Genomic DNA, 17,562 nt, shown 5'->3' on the forward strand with positions numbered 1-17,562 from the left:
GTAACTGATAATAGACTTGCAAGTTGACTGCAAGTTGCCTTTTTATTATGAGTGGGTCATCTCTCCCTCTCCCCCCCCAACTTTGGCAACACAAAAATATGACGTTGGGAATATTTTTTTTCTCAAACTCAAAACTTCCGAGTATGAAATACTATCTGAAACCTTTTAGTATAGGAGGAGAAAATAACGGTTAACAATTAGAAAGTTGATTGCGCATAACACGATTTCCAATGCGTAGTATAGACACTGAAGGCTTTATAAATAGCTCAAGTTGACATGGTGAGTCTGAGCTTTTATGTGGTTTAAACAGGTAATGTTCTAACGTAACCCATCATTTAGTCTACTAAAAAGTCCCAAGCTCGCCTTGGCATAGACATAATAGGTAAATCCGTATGAAGACATATCGTGGTATTGGTAACCATGATAATTTTTTTTTTTTCTTTTTTAATTCTTTAATTTTTTAGAGTATCAGCCAGCATTGTCCTCAATTTTTATATCTTTCGCAAGGTTTCTTGCCGAGACCAAAGTACATGTAGGATAGGATCTCGGCTTAGCACTGAGTGGGTGCTTTGAGATGGGCTTAAAAAAGTAATAAAAAAGAAAGTCTGACCGGCTTGGCTCAGTAGTGACTGCCCTAAGTGCTTCGCCATGACAAAATTGGGGCCAGCCAGTCAGTTTTGTTCATGGTCCCCAGAATACTGTTAGATATAAAAAAAAATAAGGACCGCCCGCTTTCACTTCACTTTCATCTATCACTAAAGTAAAACCCCTTCCTCCTTCTCTTCTTTCTTCCTTTGTCTTTTAAACTTTTCCTCTTTTAAATAATCAATTCTCCAATGCTGTCAACGAGCGAGCATTCACTTCAATGTGATAGTGCCACTGCCACAACTACAACGTCATTACTATCCCCGCCCTTGACCCCTACTAGTGACAATCAATCGATGCCTGAAGACCGACTACCATGGTCTGTTGACAAGAAAGGAATGAAAGTCCATGATCATTATAATGCCATGTCTCCCCCTGACTTCTACGCAAGAAAAGGGCGTAATAAATCCCTCATCCGATATGAGCAAGCTATGGCATTGCCTGAATTTGATTTACCAGCACCTGAACACGAATTGATTCAATGCGATCAGTTCATTACGCAACGATCGTTCCAACAGCCAGCAGCTCCATGGATGAATCATCGAAAATCTACAAAACCAAGAAGGTCTTTGCAATCCGATCAAAGAGCGGATCAAAAGATTTTTCAACTCAGAGTCTATGACACCAGTCCATCCGACCTACTTGAATATTCTAGCCGGGTTATCCAACCGCCGGTAGTGAAGTCTAAGTCGGAATCCCCAGATCATTATGGTACCAGCAGCGATGACGAACAAACCATTCAATTCAAGCGAAGGCGTGCTTTATCTGACGCATCCGAATCCGCTGCCACCAAAAAATGTAAAACTGATGCTGCTATGGCATTCGACCGAGTGAACGTGGAAGAATCAGATGATCAATTCTTTGAATCTGGATGGATACCCAACTATCAAGTTTTTGATCAGCGGCCGGTCCGTGTCGTTTGGAAAGGTAAGGAAAAATAACTTGTGTAATGTTTTTTGCCTGGGGGGTGGATCCGAAACACAACACGCACAACCACACATTGCAAATTTTCCATTGCTCTGCTCTCTCACCTGGGCGGCGGGGTGGGGGTAAAAGTGTATGATTAAATGCAAATAGTCACTTCATTACCTTTGTGTTCATGCCCCCCCCCCTCCTTAAAAAAATCATCACACATACAATAATATTAATGTTGTAAATAATGTTTTGCAGGATCCCCACTCCAAATTGGCCACATGCCATATTTCCAAAAGTTACATCAGGGTGAAGTGAACATTGCTTCTACTCTACGATTGACTCCGGAACAATATATCAAATGCAAGAGAACCTTGATACAGGCTGCATCAAAATACGAAAGTCAAGGAATCCCATTCAGGAAGTCAGATGCCCAAAAGTTATGCCGAGTCGACGTCAACAAGACTTCCACACTTTGGAGCATCTTTGGAAAACTGGGCTGGATGGGCGATGGCTGCATTAACTAATATTAGTGGCTGACTTGCTTGCGATGCCTCTTTTTTTTTTTTGGCCATGCTCCTTAAATCATCGGAAGAGATATCCATCAAAAAGAAGGCATTCTACACTGAGCTATCATTTTGAGAGCGCTCTCTATTCGCTTTTGTACATAATATCAATCTCATTCATGAACATTTTGATAAAGATCTTGTAAAACGTCATTTTGTTGGGGTCCATTAGAAGTCCATTTTCCTCTCATTGCTTTCCCGAAATGTTTGACTACTTTTGGACTGTATGATGGACGTAATTTGACTGGCCAACTAGTCCCCCAAGGATTTAATCTAGAACTTTTTTTTTTTTTATTCGAGAGATGCTATGTCTCTGGATCTATATTCGGGGTAGCGTGGGGGGCAAAGGGAGGAAATGAATTGGGCCTGTCAAATGAGTTAAAGACCCCATGAAATGCCGCACTTACTTTCTATTATGATAGGATATGTGCTTTTGATTGACACAAATCCGTGGTCGGGGACTCGATTTATCTATTCCCCTTGAATCCACGTTCTTTCCTTGCACTCCGAAAAAGATCGTCGCACACAATTATTACAACCGGCCAAAAACTTTTCGAGGAACTCGCCTCACACTTGTTGCTTGAACGTTTGCCCTGACCCTCCCGACTATCGGAGCAATACATTTCATTTCCATCCACTGCATCTAGAATCTCTTTCAATGAGACCAATCTAGCTCTAAAATTCAGGATCAAATTGCTGGTGGTATTGCTACCATGATGACTACTGTTGGAACAAATTCCGTTTTTGTCCATCATAACAGAACATGCTGCCTTGTTTTCTTTGTTTTTGCGCCCCCCAATTGAAATATAAATGTTGCCTTATATTGAAAATAACCTTGTGCAAATGCTTGAGTGCAATGCTGATCAAATCCGTATGAATGCAAGAGTCTTGTTGTGTTGACAAGCCATTTACTAAACACGGTTAAGGGCGCTTGTCCTTGTCGTACATGCGTGCCTCGGGTACCATTGCATCGCGGTCCATGAAAATCACAGCAGAAAAAATAAAATTTGCAATTGAGGGAAAAAAAAGAAAAACGAAAACGTGATAAAAAGCGAAAGTGGATTCATGAGCTCGTACAAGGCGTGTGTATTACTTTGTTTCAAAAGCGAAGTAGAATGATACTTGGTAAGCTATAAGGACCCGGTCATCACCGGGCTGAGCCAAAAAAAAAAAAAAAAAAGTAATAAAAAAAGGTTTGGAAGGAGAGAATTGGCTGGCTGGCAGAAAAGAAGGAAGGCGAATGGGTTGGGTAGGGTGAATGACACAGGACACGAAATTGAAGGCTAAAATTACAAAACAATGCAGCCGCGCTTCTTAGGTTTGGGTGCAGGTTCCAACGCGGCAACAATAGCTTCATCAAACACATTCTTCAAACCTGGTAGGAAAAAGGTGACGCATTAAAATAAGTGCCACACTTTTTTGTCTCTCAATCCTTTTTTCTCACCTTTTTGCGTCAATGCACTGCATTCCGCATACTTGACGGCACCAAGTTCACGAGCCAATCGTTCACCAGCTTCGTATGCAATTGGTCTTTGCTTCTGTCTAGCAAGTTTCTGGAGCATGTTGGGGTCATCTCTCAAATCAACTTGAGTGCCTACAATCAGGCAGGGGACACCAGGGCAATGATGGTGAACTTCTGGGAACCACTTCTCTTTCACGTTTTCAAATGAAGCAGGTGAAGTAACGCTGAAGCAGACAAGAAATACATCGGTTTGGGGGTATGAGAGAGGACGAAGGCGATCGTAATCCTCTTGACCTATTGTCATACAAGGAATAGGTGAATCTTTCTTTCTCAGTCGTACAAATATAGTGCAGCACAGCAACTTACCTGCGGTATCGAACAATCCAAGAGTGTAAGGTTCATCGCCAATCATGACGGTGACAGCATAGTTATCGAACACCTACGAAATACATTGATTTAGTACTCCATTTCATGCTCTCTTTACAGGTACGTAAGCTCTAGTAGCGTTATCTTTTTCATGTTTTTTTTTAACTTACAGTTGGGACGTATTCGGAGGGGAATTTGTTGGTTGTATAAGAAATAAGTAGACAGGTCTTTTGCAAAAAAAAAAGAAGGGGGAGTAAACAAAAAAATTAGGTTAGTTCATTCTTGTAATGGTTATTCAGGCACAATCGCTGGCGTTGCGATATGGCAACCACGTTATGCAGGATTGGTTTCGTTAATTCGCTCTATACTATCACAATTCCGCGATAACCGGTTATCATCTTGGCGGACAGAGTAACAGATTGATATTCATTTGGCCGAGAAATCGCAGGATTCTATGTGTAGTAACTAAGTCGTATATACGCAGCTGCTGTGCCGGTGATGCTGCTGATTAAGAGAGGAGGGATGCGGCGGGCAGTAATGTGATTCGGCAGGAGCTCATCGGCAACAAACATTCGAATGGAATAAACACATAAAAGAGTAGGATTTGATAGGATACATACCTTACCAACCGCACCGTCACCAACAACGACACATTTTATGGTCTGCATGATCTCCTTGAGTTTATTAGATTGTGCCGAGATGAAGTCTAAGGCAACCGACCTTTCAGCGGGAAATCAAACTGTCTGAATTTTTGCGTGACATACAGAACTGGTGCCCTACTCGACCAAACGGCACAAAGCTGGTCGCAACGATTGATATGTGGTGGTCACCAATATAAATAGTTGTCATCTGCAGTTGGATCTAAATACTTTCCATTCTTTATAACATAAAACAAGTTGTACTATTCACTTTCTGCACCTTTGAACTCTTGCTTCAGTGGAGTGCAAGTGTTTTGGTCGAGAACCAGCAACCTATTTTGCGCTTAATAGTTATTAAATCACCCATGCCCACCTACTTTCATTATCCGCTCGCCTCCTGTGGTGGACGAACCTAAGACCAAATGTATTGAATCACAGCCGCTTCTCCATATCCAATATGTGGAATATATATTTCCACTACAGTATTAAAGCAAGCAAACCAAAATGAAAAGCATTTCAATAAATAGAATTGCACATTGACGATATAATAATAGCTTCTAAGAAAGTTAGAAAACTATTTCGTGCCATGAGTGTGAAACGAATTTCTCTCCTTGATTGATCATGAATTTTTTTGCAACAGAACGAATCGGATTGCATGGTTTCAATTGGCAATAAAAATCCTTGGCAGTATATTATTTAGGTATTATTCTTCTTCTGATCCAGCCTATATTCCTGAGAGAATAGAAGATTCATCACATAGAATAGAACATAGAAGCTCGAGGATTCTTGGTTTACACTTGCGTGTATAACGGCACCTTGGCGAGTTTAGATGTGAGGGCTTTGTGGAGCGCAGGCTGAGTCGCAAAGCGGGAGTTTATTTTTATCGCATATCAATTTCATTAGGCGATCTGTCTTTTTTTTTTTTTTCTTTTGCTTTCTCGTGTATACTTTAATCCAACTATCACCCTACTTGACCGCAGCATAGTTAGCATGAAGCTCTCTACTACAACGGTTGGAAGTCTTCGATCCAATAAGAGGTTCCTGGCCATCATTGTGGTCATGGCCCTCGGTCTGATGTTTACTGTGTTTTCTATGGTACCTTTATCCACTTGCCACGGCACTATACGAACAGTAAACTCAGCACAAGCTCTTTCATCTGATGCTTCGCAACAGATGTCGTTTGCCAATCTCAATCATCTCACTGCATCTGCTTCCGCTCGTGATAACAAGGAACATGTTCTTATCCTTACACCTTTGAAGAACGCTGTTCCTTATCTTGACCGATACTTTGAACTCGTTGATCGCCTTACATATCCCAAACACCTTATTTCCATGGCTTTTCTTGTATCTGATACCACTGATGAGACAGTTGATGAGTTACAGCGACATGCTCGAAAATTGCAAAGTCGCTGGAGCGACCGATACCATTCCATCCGTATCTTTGAGAAAGATTTCAAGTTCGAGCTGACAGAGGAAGAACGCCACAAGTACGAACTTCAGCCAAAGCGTCGCTCGTTCATGGCTCGGTCCCGCAATTACTTGCTTACAGCTGCTTTGACAGAGGAGATCTCTTGGGTACTTTGGTTGGATGTCGATGTGGTAGATTACCCAGAAACTATCTTGGAAGATCTACAGAGCGTCGATGAAGACATTGTTGTTCCCAATTGCCTCTTGCAGCGCGCTGATGGTGCATTCTGGGGTTATGACAAGAATAATTGGCAAGAAACTCCTGAATCATTGGAGAAGCAAAAGGATTTACCAGAAGACTTTGTGTTACTTGAAGGTAAGTTACACATACTTTAAACGAGGTGGTAGAACATTTGCGATAAGCTCAGATATTGATCCATTATGCCTTTTTTTTTTATTCTCTTTATCCAGGATACTATGAATTCCTCACTGGTCGCTATCTTATGGTTGATATGCCCACACATAACCCTCCATTGACTAAGGTTCCTTTGGATGGTGTGGGTGCTACCTTTACCCTAGTCAAGGCGCAAGTTCATCGCGAAGGCGCAAACTTCCCGTCTTACCCATTCCAGCATCAGGTGGAGACCGAAGGCTTTGCTAAAATGGCCAAAGCAATGGGTTTCAGCGTATATGGACTTCCAAGTTACATCATCCAACACATCTTTAATGGGTAAAGGCACTCCAAACGAATGATTGCATATCCAATGCCTCCCGTTGATTGCTTGATCATTCCTAGTTTTTTCCCCCCTCTGCATACCAAAACCACATTTTCTCATGTATCTCTAGTTTCATAACCAGTACTCTCTTCCCCTCCATTTATTTCTCTAATGTTGTTGCTACTTGTAACTTGCTTATATATATCTCTCTTTCGCGTCCTAATAGAATATTTACCATATTACACCATAACTTTTTCTTGCAAATCAATTGGAATTAGGGGCCTGATTCTGTTCAGTGTTTGTCCCCATGGCCTAATCTTGCAGTCTCAAGGGCCTATCCCAAACCTGGAACACCATCGCCACACTTATTCTCTTTATCTCTGCGACATGATACATCACCATCATAATATACGATACAAAAACGGACGGGTGTGTATTTGTCAACTTTTGCTTTGACATTAAAAAACAATTCTATGTAGACAATGGGTACTTTGTTGCTTACAAGTCATCTCTCATTCCGAATCCAGGACCATATGGTTCGCTGTTGAGAGTAGTGTACTTTCCAGGGGCATACTGTAATAGTCATAGTATTAGTTTGCTGTATGCACATAGTAAACTGGTGCATTGATGACGATGCTTACCTCGCAAGTGTGGCGACCACCTTGGGGTCCAGGTGTGACTGGCTTACCATTTTGCAAGTTTTCAAGAACCTTCTTGGTAGTCTCGGGAGTCAAGTCCTCCTGTGTTGAACCATTAGTAAAAATATCACAATCAATTGGCCATCCTGAAGAAATACATACATAGTAATCATCGTTTATAGCAAGGACAGGAGCGTTAACGCATGCACCTGCACATTCGACCTCAACTAGTGTGAATTTGCCATCCTTGGTTGTCTCGCCAACTTCAATCTTCAAGTGGTCCTTGATGGTCTCAAGGATCTTGGTGGATCCACAACCACCGAGCTGGCAAGGAGTGGTAGTACACAACTGCAAGAAGTACTTGCCAACAGGTTCTCTATCAATCGATATAAAGTTAATGAAAGGAAAAAAAAAAAAAAAAACGGTGTGGTTGATTTTAGGTATGTATGTCGAACTGACCTGTTGAACATGGTATAGAATGTGGCAACCTCATATACACGCATAGGAGGAACTTCGACAAGTCGTGCAACCTCATTCATGACAGAAATAGAAGTGAATCCGTTTTGTCTCTGGCCGAGATCAAGAAGTGGCATGATGGCAGCTTTCTTGTATTGAGGAGGATAACGCTTAAGAATCTCTTCAATTCGCTTCTTGTTGTCTTGGTCGAATTCGAAAGGAATGCTAGGATTATTTTCGGGAGTGTTGCGGTGCTGGAGTTTCGAAATGCATCATCAAAAAAGACAAGGATGAAAAAAATAACACATTAATAAGTTGATGGTGATGTATAATAATTGCCATGGTAAAATTCCTACCACAAACAGATGATCAGACAAAGCTGCAGGTGAAGAGTGAATGGTTCGCTTTGCAGCCATATTGCGGGCTACTGCAGAGGTTGTCGCAGCCTGGCGAACAAGGGCTCGTACAGAGAACATATTTCTGAATGGAGTGGGGAGAACGGGTAGCAAAACGAATTAGCGGTGTGCGTGCGCGACCAGCCTTTCAAAGAGCTTTCCTAGTCAGGCGTAAACAAAAACCGACCAAGAAGGTCAAATTTTGATGACGTCGCCTGCTGAAAATCCATCTGTCAAAAAGTCACAAAATGAACACCCCAAAATGGCCGCATGCAGTTTTCCAGCCTTAACGAAATAATTCTTGACGCCAGGCATCCTACTGCTCTAACTATATTCAAAAAACTCTTTTTAATTCTGTGGTTACAAATTATAGAATTACATCTCTCTCAGATGGTAATAAACTACTGTTTCTTCTTGCCATCCTTCGTTGACAATTGACCATGAAGTGATTTATGAATATATGCACCTATAGCGGACAACAGTATTATTTAGTAACTCTTGAAAAACATCTGTGCACCATTATACAATTTCTAAAAGTTCACTTACCGAGCTCATACATCACCCAGCATACAGTACCACTGACGGCAAAAAACATAAGTCTACCATTTGTTGTCATATCCGCAAGGAAAGGGTATGCATAGTATTTGTTCTTAGAGTAGCAGTACGAAGTCCAAACATAGTAAGCAATGGTAAAAAGGTAAATGTTGACAACATGACTACTTGAGCGTTTGAACTCTACGTTGAAGAACAAGAAGTCAATCCATAGGAACAACGCCGGGAACAAATGCAGACAGCAGTCAACGAAAACTGGGATTTTGGGGGCATCCGCAGGAATCAAGAGCTTTGGGTCGAGGAAAATCATTCCCCAGTAGAGAACTGAAATAAGGCCTTCCAACTAGAATCAAATGTGCTGTATTAATGATACTGTAGCTTCAAAGTGGTTCCTGTTGCTAGCTACTTACCGGGACAGCAATGCTACCGATGACACTGTGTACTTCTGTATACGCAATGGTTTGTCAGCTTACGAAGTAGGCTTCTCAGAAGCATGGAAGTGGAACTTACTGTTGAGGAAGCCTGGGATGAAGTCTCGAATTAGACATAGCAAGAATGATATTGTGGCAACTGTCAGGCCTAGAATGGTCAGGTACTGGAAGTGACCGCCAAACCCATTAGCGTATGGATTCACAATGCGGTTAACGTTATACAATGCCCACAAATTGGAGACAGAGCCTAGTAAATGTAACGATGTACGAATGAATGTTGACATGGGCAGAAAAGGTATGATATCACTACTGAAACGTGAAAGAAATGTGAGCACACACCACCCGGCAATTAAAAGGACCGGGCAGTTGCGTCAATTTCCGTAAATTCGTTTCAGTTAGCGCTTCAGGCTACTATGGCCAATTTTTGTATTCAAACTCTGAGAAAGTCCCGCAGTGATGAAAGATGCTCTGAGCCACGAGCATCGAGAGTGCTATTTCTGTCTTCTATGAGGATCTCAACTTTCTATAATCGACTGACTTTGGCCCTGGCCATTGAAGCTTTGCTATCATAAACTTTATTGGCGTCCTCATACCAAAAGGTTTTTGCTATCGAAAACCATACATAAACACAAATAAAACCAGCACAATACAATGAAGAACTTTCTCTCGCTTTCCGATACATCTGGTATACGTCTCACTATAGATATAATCAATACATCTAGTACTGAACCATAGTTCCTTCTGTAGTCCATTTAAAAATAGTGATAAACGTCTAAGAGGACGGATGCCTGATAATTCACCACACAGGTATATTGCCATGCATTTCATTCTATTTAATTCTATTTACATGATTTTCGCTGCAAGTTTGTTGTTTTTACTTTCCTGGAGTAACAGGTTGTTTGCTTTGTGAAGACATTGTTTACTATACATATCTAGTCCAAACTCCAAGTAATGCCTCAGCGCTATCAAAGCTAAGCAAAAAACTGCAGACGCATATTGCTTTCGTCAGTTTTATGAGAAGTGGAATGTAGTTTCTGAAAGAACCCAGTCCTATCAGCAAATTGAGCAAACGAGGGGTGGCAATGCTCTTGACTCTCGCGGCCAAAAAGTAGTCACGAGTGGATTTGCCTACTCCAAAGTTCTTGGCTGGGCTGAGTGTCGGTCATCTCGTTCGATTCTTGACGGCTCCAACAAAGCGAGTGTAAAGCATCATGTCAGAGCACAAGAGCCGCAAACCTTCCAGTGTGTATCAACCGCAGTTCTAGTACAACATTTCACCTGTTACTTATTTGTACTGACAACCATCATCTACTTGATTTAAAGACACTGCATTCAAACAACAGCGCTTGAAGGCATGGCAACCACTTCTTACCCCAAAGACGGTGCTTCCCACCCTCTTCATAGCTGGTATTATCTTCGCACCACTCGGTGGTCTTTTCCTTTATGAAAGCGATACCGTATGTGTGCTTTTATTTGGCCATTTTTCCACCTTCACTTGATTCTCATATGACGTTAACTGCTCCGCCCCATCAGGTTAACGAAATCGTCATTGACTATACTCAGTGCATCAACCAACCTCCTGGAGTACCAAAAGTTTTAGAAGATAGCGAATATCGCTATACATTCACTTCACAGAATACGACAGGCAGGTTTTCCATTTATTAAACCTCCACACTAACGTCAATGCGATTCTAACCTACTACGTCCGTTGTTATAGTGATTCTCGCACCAACATATGAGCTTGTCAATTCTACAACTTGGATGAAGGGCGGATCGCCACCTAATGGAGCTCTTGTTCAACGCTGCAACATTGCATTCAATATTCCTATGCCACTTCATGCGCCTGTCTATCTATATTATAGACTTACCAACTTCTACCAAAATCATCGCAAATATGTCAAAAGTCTAAGCTACAACCAACTCAAAGGTCAAGTCATCTCTCCAACCGACGCTTCAACGAGTTGTACTCAAATGTCTGCGAATGCGAATGGCACAATCTATTACCCTTGTGGCCTCATCGCAAACTCCGTCTTCAATGGTAAATAGGTTACCGCCGTCATCGCTCTTATGTTGATCAAAATGACTAACATGCAGTTGGCTTCAGATACCTTTTCCCTCAGCCTTACTTTACTAAACCCACCCAATAGCGCTGACTCAAACCAAAGCTATGCATTAACCGAGACAGGAATAACGTGGTCTTCAGATCAGAGTCGATATGGCAAGACGACTGCTGATCCTTCCTCTGTCGCCCCTCCTCCTAATTGGCAAGATAGGTATCCAAATGGTTATACTGCTGATAACATATTCGATCCCACTAAGGACGAGCACTTTCAAGTCTGGATGAGAACAAGCTGGTTCCCAACATTTAGAAAGCTGTACGCCAAGTATACCAGTGACGAACCATTTGTAGGAGGCAGATACATGATCTCTGTAGACTTGAGTAAGTAATGAACAGACGATGTATGACCTTTTATCAGCGTGGGGTCTGACATGCCTTTGTGTAGATTATGATATCCAAGCTTACGGCGGAACCAAATCCTTGGTCCTCACCGGCACGTCCTTCCTTGGTAACCGAAACTCTTTCATGGGACTTGCATATATTGTCATGGGATGCATATGCGCTTTCCTTGGCCTTGTCTTCCTGGTTCGAAACTTCTATCGACCAAGGTTAGTAAATCAATTTTTTAACGGCGTAATGAATGACAATATGAAGTGTTGACTTTGTTACTTTATCGGCATCAGGAAATTGGGCGATCACGACCGCTTGTCGTGGAACAATCATCAGGACTAAAGGCAATAAAAGACAAAGATGTACCACCGTTTATACTAGTTTCTCGTTTCACTCATATTCACCACTGTGAAATATTCTCAGATTTTCAATCTATTAAAGGCTCTTATATTTTTTTTTATAAATAATGGTAATACATTGATTTGGGATGTTATGATGCGATTAACGGCGTACTACTTCAGCCAAGCCGTTTACTTTCTCTAATTCTTCGACTCTTGCACCGTTGGAGTCTTCCGAAGCAAGCAACGGGCCTACGCTCATCTCAGTCCATGTACGCCATACTTCCTCAACTTGAGCACTGGCTTCATCACTAAGAGTAATGCAGAAGATAGCGTCATATCCGCCAGCTAAAGAAGATAAGAAAGTCAGTTACACGTTCTAATGCGGTGGTTATAGATAGAAGATATAGTCACCTCCAGGCACGCCGGCCATGATCACACCAGGGCGATCCATGCAGGCATCCAAAAGTTTGGTCTGCTCTGAAGGCTCAATAGGAACATTGGACTTTTCACTCATGTCGCGGATCAAGCGTCGTACGTTCTCGAAATTTTCATACAAACGCAACAACGTTTCCTGTACTGCATCCAGGCTGTCCATAGACTTCCACTTCATAAACAGATGTTGTGAGTAAAGATATCAATGGAGAAGCTTGACTGCTCTAAAAAGTCATTTTACCTCTGATGCTTTCTTGGCTGCCAATCTGTCAATGGATTGGTTATATGTTTGTTGATCTTGCTCAAAGCATGCGTTCAATTCTCGCAAGTCTTGTTCCACTTTGGTATTGTAGCTATGCAACTCATCCCATAGTGCCTTAGCTATACATTGGTAAAAGTAGCATAAGTTTCGATGAAACGCTTATTGTTTGCTGATAGTGCTTCAAGAACTCACCTTCCGACGCATTCTCTTTTCTCCAGTTGAGAACTTTGCCAACAAGAGTAGGGGTATGACTGCCAGCATCGATATCTGCAAGCATCATATGTAAGCGATGCGGCAACTTGACAGGAGTGACGATGTTATCCCATGCGGAATGATCAGGCGATACAATATCGTACAGAGTCTTGGCATTCACTTGCTCATCCTGGTTGATATAGTTGACATTAGAGATTGAAATTTGTCATAAAAGCAACCGCGAGGAAGTTCTTACCATGGCAGGTTCAAGCACTTTGGGATCAAATCTTCGGTAACGGTGACTACCCCACACGGCGGCAGATACATCAAAACCGGAGCCAACTTTTCCTTGAGCCAAACAATGAGCTTGCTGAGCCGTATTGTGAACAAGAACTCTATCTGCTTCATTTTCCAATGACGACACCGCACCGAAATGCACAAATATAGCTCCAACAAGGGAGGTGATCAGAGCTGCTGAGCTTCCCAATCCAGTCTTATGGACATCACCAAGAGTAGTATGAGTTTCACAGAATGGAGAAAGAGATCGAAGCGAAGACATAGTGGTAGGAAGGTTACGTTTCTGAAGCTGAAGGCGCTGAGAGTAGAAGTCGTTGTCTCCAACAATGACCATTCGCAATCCTCCATTGAGCTTCGACAACAGAGCCTGTTCGCCGACCTTTTCGTATACGACTCTCATACAGCTTTTAATACATGTCTCAACAAACTTGTTGCGGCCTTCAGGAGAGCTAATTTGATACGATCAGTATTTGTCAAACGTCTTTGGGTAATACGGTTGTCGAAACTTTGCATTACCTCTGAACGACGTTGACGCCTTGCTCGTTGAGTCCGCAAGTGTATTTCCAAGTGCTATTTTCAAATTGTGGAGACTCGACCACGATGGTACCGTGTTCTGCTTCATCTTTGGACTGAATCACAGTGTAGAATCTGGCGTTGGTGCCGATGACAAGACCGTGGTAGCTAGGATCGAGTACGAGGTATCCACCGGTCACCAAAACTTTTCCAGGAGCTGAAACAACGCTAAGTGAAGACACTATGGATTTAGAAAGCAAGTATAGGCATCTCACGCTTTCAAGTTATGGTTCTTACGTTGTCATCTGTGGATTTAGCTTTGAACTTGCTGTCGGACAATCCAGCACACTTTCGCTTTTTGATTCACCAAAAATGGTGCCTGAAATTAGTCACGTGTGCAGTTTGCTCTCAGTAAGCCGACGTGCCCACTGTCCGCATTTGTTTTGACGTGAAGAGATGAAACGTGCGAGCCTCGTGTGATTGAAGAGATCTACCTTGACAGCGTCGTATGTTTTTTCAATGTAATAATTGTGCAACGTCTCTATTTGGGATCCTTCAAGGGAAATACGGATACTTGCAGTTCGCAAGAGATATGTTCTAAGAAGGAAAAATATCTTTTTTTTTTATTTTTAATCTAGACTAATATTGCAAGCAAGGCTTGGGGTGAAATGATGTATGGTCGGCCGTGAATTTGAATTTCGAGCACTTAACAGAGATAAATGCACAAGCGAGCAAGTTGAGCACAAACGTGTAATCTGCTAAAGTAAAATCATGCAATTAAATTATGCAAACTGTAACATCTGCAGCAGAGTGTTATTACTTTACGAATTCAACTAATATTTGCATTATAAAAAAACCTTTGGTCCAGTTTCATAAAAAACATGGGCAAGTCTTCAGAATGAACAAGCATATCTCTAATATCACAGTGTATGCGTATCCAGCTTTTTGATATTGTTGTACTCCCTCCTCCTCCGCTAGAAAAGGTCTCATCAACAAAAAAAAGGTCCTTAATTATAAACCAGATATTGTAGATTCTAGTATTTCCAAAAACTGAAGGAGATAGTATAGTAGTGAAAGAGGCAGCGAGGTATTGAGAATGGAGGAAAATCTAGCTGTACATTAAAGTGTGGAAAACAGATACAGTATGAAGAAGGAAACTGATATAAAAGAAAAAGTATCGCAAAGAAACAATGGGGGAAAAAATAATCAAGATTAGTGATACATTATGATGTTGGGAGCTGGCCATTTTTGGATGGGGTCCTTAGTTGCCTCTTTGATGAAGAGACTTGGAGTAAGTCCAAGCGCCATTATCCAAATCATGATGTCCGATCATTAGATCCTTAAGCTGTGTGTTTCGTGCGACATACTGGTCACCCTTATCACTATCTTCCAAAAACTGGAAAAGGGTTGGTTTCCACACCTCGTTGGTTGCCTCTCGCTGTTTCTTGAGCTGTCGCTGAAGTTCTTCGATTTTGGACTTTTCAGCGTTAGCAACTGTATAGTTCTTAACCTTCAACGCTTCAGTGACAGGTCCCCAAAGTCGATGAGTCTCGTATTGATGCTGTTGTTCGAGAGGTGCAGTGACTCTTTCGGCCATGGGTTCAGCATCAGCATCGAACAAAAGGTGCTTGGCGGAGTCGCCTGAAATTGAATAATAGGACTTGTGGCTCCATCGTCCACTTAGGGTGTAATATTCCTTGCCTCCATAGCTGACCGAGCCCTTGATGCAGTTGGATTCACCTCCAAACCACGGCTTAGGTAAGAATTCCATAACGGTGGTCGCACCATTGGTGCATGCGATAGTGCAAGTGCCGCTCAAATCGATATAAGATGCTGCAGTCAAGAATCCCTTGATATTGAGCACAGGGAAGTCGAGCACATATTGCTCATCCCATTTCTTGAGATACAAAGTGGCACGGCCCACCTGGTCAACACGGATGGTGGTGCCCTTGAATTTTGACTTTTGGCCACCTAAGGGGTAAGAGTGGCGTTTAATAAACAATTCCTAGGGGATCATACCACAGCCAGACGATGAATGACTTACAGTGACCATTTAGAGAAATGCCGGTCTTTTCATCTTCCAAGTAAAAGGCGGAAATAGGTGGATGATGGGAAACTATATGAGGAAAATTTGTTTGTTGGGGGTTTATCGGTCAGCTTGGTTGGTTATTTGGCTCGGTCACATTTCTTAAGCCCCAACCCCAGTACTAGTAGGCAGGCCATTGCCATCCTTGGTAAAAAAATAAAAAATTGTGCCGTAGTACGTACCTTGCTCACAAATGCAGTCCACATCGCCAAGCTTACAGAAGAATTGTTCGCCAAGAACAGGATTGTAAGGCTTCTTCTCATTCAAACCATTGGTACAACGAGAAGCGTAGCTACCCCACAAAGTAGACATAAACCAGCGAGCAACTTCGAGCATTCGCTCTGAAGGGATTAGCAAGTACAGGACGGGGTTTGATTAGTAAACTAGATGTAACCTATGAGATTGTGTTTGGAATTTGTGATGCCTACCTTGGGGCTCGGTAGCCGCCGGGATGGCAGTGAAGGATTGAGGATGATCACCCCAATAGGTTCTGATGACAGCATAAATGACAGCGTAATGAAAATAGTGAGTGACTAGTGTTTCCATCAAGGGTGGTGGCATGTCAAGTACACGCAATGGAGCATGTAGAAGATTTCCCAAAAACAACATAACTGTCGCAAAAGCTTACCCATATTCCAAGAGAGAAAGTCCATTCAAAAAAAATGCTGGACATGTCAATGACGAAAGGTCCCCGCTGAACCGAATGACGGTCTTGATAAATTCCTTGAACTGACTGCCAGTGCTGGGCTCAGGATATTTCAACTGAATCTTGTCAGCGTCTTGGGCATCAATAGTGCCGTTCTCAGACAGGGCAGGACTTGAAAGATCGTTGGCCATTGTTACGAGTAGTTGTAGGAAAAGAGAAAAGAAAAGCGGAAAATGTTTGAAGCAGGTCGGATCGTCGTAAGTTGATCGTTCGGAGCCTTAATGCACAAAAAAAAATGCTGATACGCAATCGCTGGCCGCCGAATTTTTCACTATGTCACCAAACGTGCTAACGAATGAAATTTGAAGCTCAACCTATAACATACAGATGGTGGTCAATATGTGACGCACGTCAACACCGCTAGCGTCTTGGCTCGAAGAGATTTGTTGATACCGGACAACACCACCATAAAAGATGGCTCGGCAAAAACCAGCCTGATATCCGAGCCGCCTGCAAGGGCAATTCGACGGCCAGTAGTTTATGTGAATGGCGGATATTACATAATGTTGAATGTGCCGCTTAAAAAATATACTAGCCGTGCGCATCGTGATGGAGAACAATGTTTTTTTCCGGTGCTTCTTTCACTATTATCTTACCCGCTATCCATTTAGCGAGATTGCCAAGCTTATATTTGGTTACAACGATGAGGAAATGCTGCTGAAGCAGTACACGTCTGCCCCACAAATGGTCGTACAGTCGGTACTTGAAAACTTTCGCGAGTCGATGTCCAAAAATGGCAACGAGCTGATATTTGCATCTGAGAGCTCGTGAGGTGAGCTTGGTATCATTACTGCATTCTTGGCAAATTTCATAAGCGCTTACGTTGCATTGAGAAGCCTTCATACAAGAATATGCTTGGTGTTAAAATGTATCTGCCCACTAGTCTGTGAATATTATGTGTTACATGTGGCCAATCGGATGTACTGGCCGACGAACGGTCACTCGCCGACATTGTCTCATATTGACGACCGGTCACTCATGGTTTCAACAATCGCGCTCAGAACGTGGAAGATTTATAGGCATTGGTTTTACTACGCTTACATAGGTGATCTCAATGGCATAATTGATGTCGCAGATCAATAGATATACTGTACGAGTCG

At 42.3% G+C, this 17,562-nt stretch overlaps 7 protein-coding genes across 7 annotated transcripts; 2 read left to right on the top strand and 5 right to left on the bottom strand.

The window, feature by feature from the left end:
* The first annotated feature begins 665 nt into the window (after nt 1–665).
* K450DRAFT_228203 (uncharacterized protein) lies at nt 666–2,333 on the top strand. The gene is made up of 2 exons (XM_051586877.1): nt 666–1,572; nt 1,816–2,333. Exons 1-2 carry the CDS (start codon nt 837–839, stop codon nt 2,082–2,084), a joined length of 1,005 nt encoding a protein of 334 aa, XP_051447283.1. The 5' UTR covers nt 666–836; the 3' UTR covers nt 2,085–2,333.
* Nucleotides 2,334–2,922: 589 nt separating this feature from the next.
* K450DRAFT_228207 (uncharacterized protein) lies at nt 2,923–4,674 on the bottom strand. The gene is made up of 5 exons (XM_051586878.1): nt 4,572–4,674; nt 4,122–4,178; nt 3,952–4,024; nt 3,568–3,879; nt 2,923–3,498 (listed from the first exon to the last, which is right to left on the bottom strand). The coding sequence occupies exons 1-5, from the start codon at nt 4,617–4,619 to the stop codon at nt 3,413–3,415; spliced, it is 576 nt and encodes a 191-aa protein (XP_051447284.1). The 5' UTR covers nt 4,620–4,674; the 3' UTR covers nt 2,923–3,412.
* Nucleotides 4,675–6,992: 2,318 nt separating this feature from the next.
* Nucleotides 6,993–8,373, bottom strand: K450DRAFT_228218 (uncharacterized protein). Its single transcript, XM_051586879.1, has 6 exons — nt 8,163–8,373; nt 7,810–8,060; nt 7,513–7,726; nt 7,354–7,452; nt 7,215–7,285; nt 6,993–7,156 (listed from the first exon to the last, which is right to left on the bottom strand). Exons 1-6 carry the CDS (start codon nt 8,280–8,282, stop codon nt 7,153–7,155), a joined length of 759 nt encoding a protein of 252 aa, XP_051447285.1. The 5' UTR covers nt 8,283–8,373; the 3' UTR covers nt 6,993–7,152.
* A 90-nt stretch (nt 8,374–8,463) lies between these two features.
* K450DRAFT_228223 (uncharacterized protein) lies at nt 8,464–9,630 on the bottom strand. The gene is made up of 4 exons (XM_051586880.1): nt 9,264–9,630; nt 9,164–9,198; nt 8,748–9,096; nt 8,464–8,667 (listed from the first exon to the last, which is right to left on the bottom strand). Exons 1-4 carry the CDS (start codon nt 9,466–9,468, stop codon nt 8,603–8,605), a joined length of 654 nt encoding a protein of 217 aa, XP_051447286.1. The 5' UTR covers nt 9,469–9,630; the 3' UTR covers nt 8,464–8,602.
* Nucleotides 9,631–10,318: 688 nt separating this feature from the next.
* On the top strand, nt 10,319–12,319 carry K450DRAFT_228227 (uncharacterized protein). The gene is made up of 7 exons (XM_051586881.1): nt 10,319–10,426; nt 10,508–10,641; nt 10,718–10,829; nt 10,902–11,222; nt 11,289–11,624; nt 11,689–11,851; nt 11,927–12,319. The coding sequence occupies exons 1-7, from the start codon at nt 10,396–10,398 to the stop codon at nt 11,973–11,975; spliced, it is 1,146 nt and encodes a 381-aa protein (XP_051447287.1). The 5' UTR covers nt 10,319–10,395; the 3' UTR covers nt 11,976–12,319.
* On the bottom strand, nt 12,019–14,079 carry K450DRAFT_228231 (uncharacterized protein). Its single transcript, XM_051586882.1, has 7 exons — nt 13,968–14,079; nt 13,674–13,898; nt 13,117–13,606; nt 12,861–13,050; nt 12,648–12,787; nt 12,386–12,578; nt 12,019–12,319 (listed from the first exon to the last, which is right to left on the bottom strand). Exons 1-7 carry the CDS (start codon nt 13,973–13,975, stop codon nt 12,135–12,137), a joined length of 1,431 nt encoding a protein of 476 aa, XP_051447288.1. The 5' UTR covers nt 13,976–14,079; the 3' UTR covers nt 12,019–12,134.
* Nucleotides 14,080–14,775: 696 nt separating this feature from the next.
* On the bottom strand, nt 14,776–16,658 carry K450DRAFT_228235 (uncharacterized protein). The gene is made up of 5 exons (XM_051586883.1): nt 16,385–16,658; nt 16,185–16,246; nt 15,939–16,097; nt 15,715–15,786; nt 14,776–15,641 (listed from the first exon to the last, which is right to left on the bottom strand). Exons 1-5 carry the CDS (start codon nt 16,591–16,593, stop codon nt 14,932–14,934), a joined length of 1,212 nt encoding a protein of 403 aa, XP_051447289.1. The 5' UTR covers nt 16,594–16,658; the 3' UTR covers nt 14,776–14,931.
* Between the last annotated feature and the right edge of the window lie 904 nt (nt 16,659–17,562).

This window comes from Umbelopsis ramanniana (genome assembly GCF_025399195.1).
Source record: "Umbelopsis ramanniana AG unplaced genomic scaffold K450scaffold_10, whole genome shotgun sequence".
NCBI lineage: Eukaryota > Fungi > Mucoromycota > Umbelopsidomycetes > Umbelopsidales > Umbelopsidaceae > Umbelopsis > Umbelopsis ramanniana.

Coding starts and splice junctions, on each gene's coding strand:
- K450DRAFT_228203 (XM_051586877.1), top strand. CDS start 837: ATGCTGTCAACGAGCGAGCATTCACTTCAATGTGATAGTGCCACTGCC. Junction 1,573..1,815: donor GGTCCGTGTCGTTTGGAAAG/GTAAGGAAAAAT, acceptor AATGTTTTGCAG/GATCCCCACTCCAAATTGGC.
- K450DRAFT_228207 (XM_051586878.1), bottom strand. CDS start 4,619: ATGCAGACCATAAAATGTGTCGTTGTTGGTGACGGTGCGGTTGGTAAG. Junction 4,179..4,571: donor GTGACGGTGCGGTTGGTAAG/GTATGTATCCTA, acceptor TTTTTGCAAAAG/ACCTGTCTACTTATTTCTTA. Junction 3,499..3,567: donor CAGTGCATTGACGCAAAAAG/GTGAGAAAAAAG, acceptor TTTTCCTACCAG/GTTTGAAGAATGTGTTTGAT.
- K450DRAFT_228218 (XM_051586879.1), bottom strand. CDS start 8,282: ATGTTCTCTGTACGAGCCCTTGTTCGCCAGGCTGCGACAACCTCTGCA. Junction 7,727..7,809: donor TTCTATACCATGTTCAACAG/GTCAGTTCGACA, acceptor ATCGATTGATAG/AGAACCTGTTGGCAAGTACT. Junction 7,286..7,353: donor GTGGTCGCCACACTTGCGAG/GTAAGCATCGTC, acceptor TGACTATTACAG/TATGCCCCTGGAAAGTACAC.
- K450DRAFT_228223 (XM_051586880.1), bottom strand. CDS start 9,468: ATGTCAACATTCATTCGTACATCGTTACATTTACTAGGCTCTGTCTCC. Junction 9,097..9,163: donor TCGGTAGCATTGCTGTCCCG/GTAAGTAGCTAG, acceptor ATTTGATTCTAG/TTGGAAGGCCTTATTTCAGT. Junction 8,668..8,747: donor CTGGGTGATGTATGAGCTCG/GTAAGTGAACTT, acceptor TGTCCGCTATAG/GTGCATATATTCATAAATCA.
- K450DRAFT_228227 (XM_051586881.1), top strand. CDS start 10,396: ATGTCAGAGCACAAGAGCCGCAAACCTTCCA. Junction 11,223..11,288: donor CGCAAACTCCGTCTTCAATG/GTAAATAGGTTA, acceptor AGTTGGCTTCAG/ATACCTTTTCCCTCAGCCTT. Junction 11,625..11,688: donor CATGATCTCTGTAGACTTGA/GTAAGTAATGAA, acceptor GCCTTTGTGTAG/ATTATGATATCCAAGCTTAC.
- K450DRAFT_228231 (XM_051586882.1), bottom strand. Junction 13,051..13,116: donor AAGTGCTTGAACCTGCCATG/GTAAGAACTTCC, acceptor TATATCAACCAG/GATGAGCAAGTGAATGCCAA. Junction 12,579..12,647: donor CAGCCAAGAAAGCATCAGAG/GTAAAATGACTT, acceptor CTGTTTATGAAG/TGGAAGTCTATGGACAGCCT.
- K450DRAFT_228235 (XM_051586883.1), bottom strand. CDS start 16,593: ATGGCCAACGATCTTTCAAGTCCTGCCCTGTCTGAGAACGGCACTATT. Junction 16,098..16,184: donor GGCGGCTACCGAGCCCCAAG/GTAGGCATCACA, acceptor TAATCCCTTCAG/AGCGAATGCTCGAAGTTGCT. Junction 15,787..15,938: donor GGACTGCATTTGTGAGCAAG/GTACGTACTACG, acceptor TTCCTCATATAG/TTTCCCATCATCCACCTATT.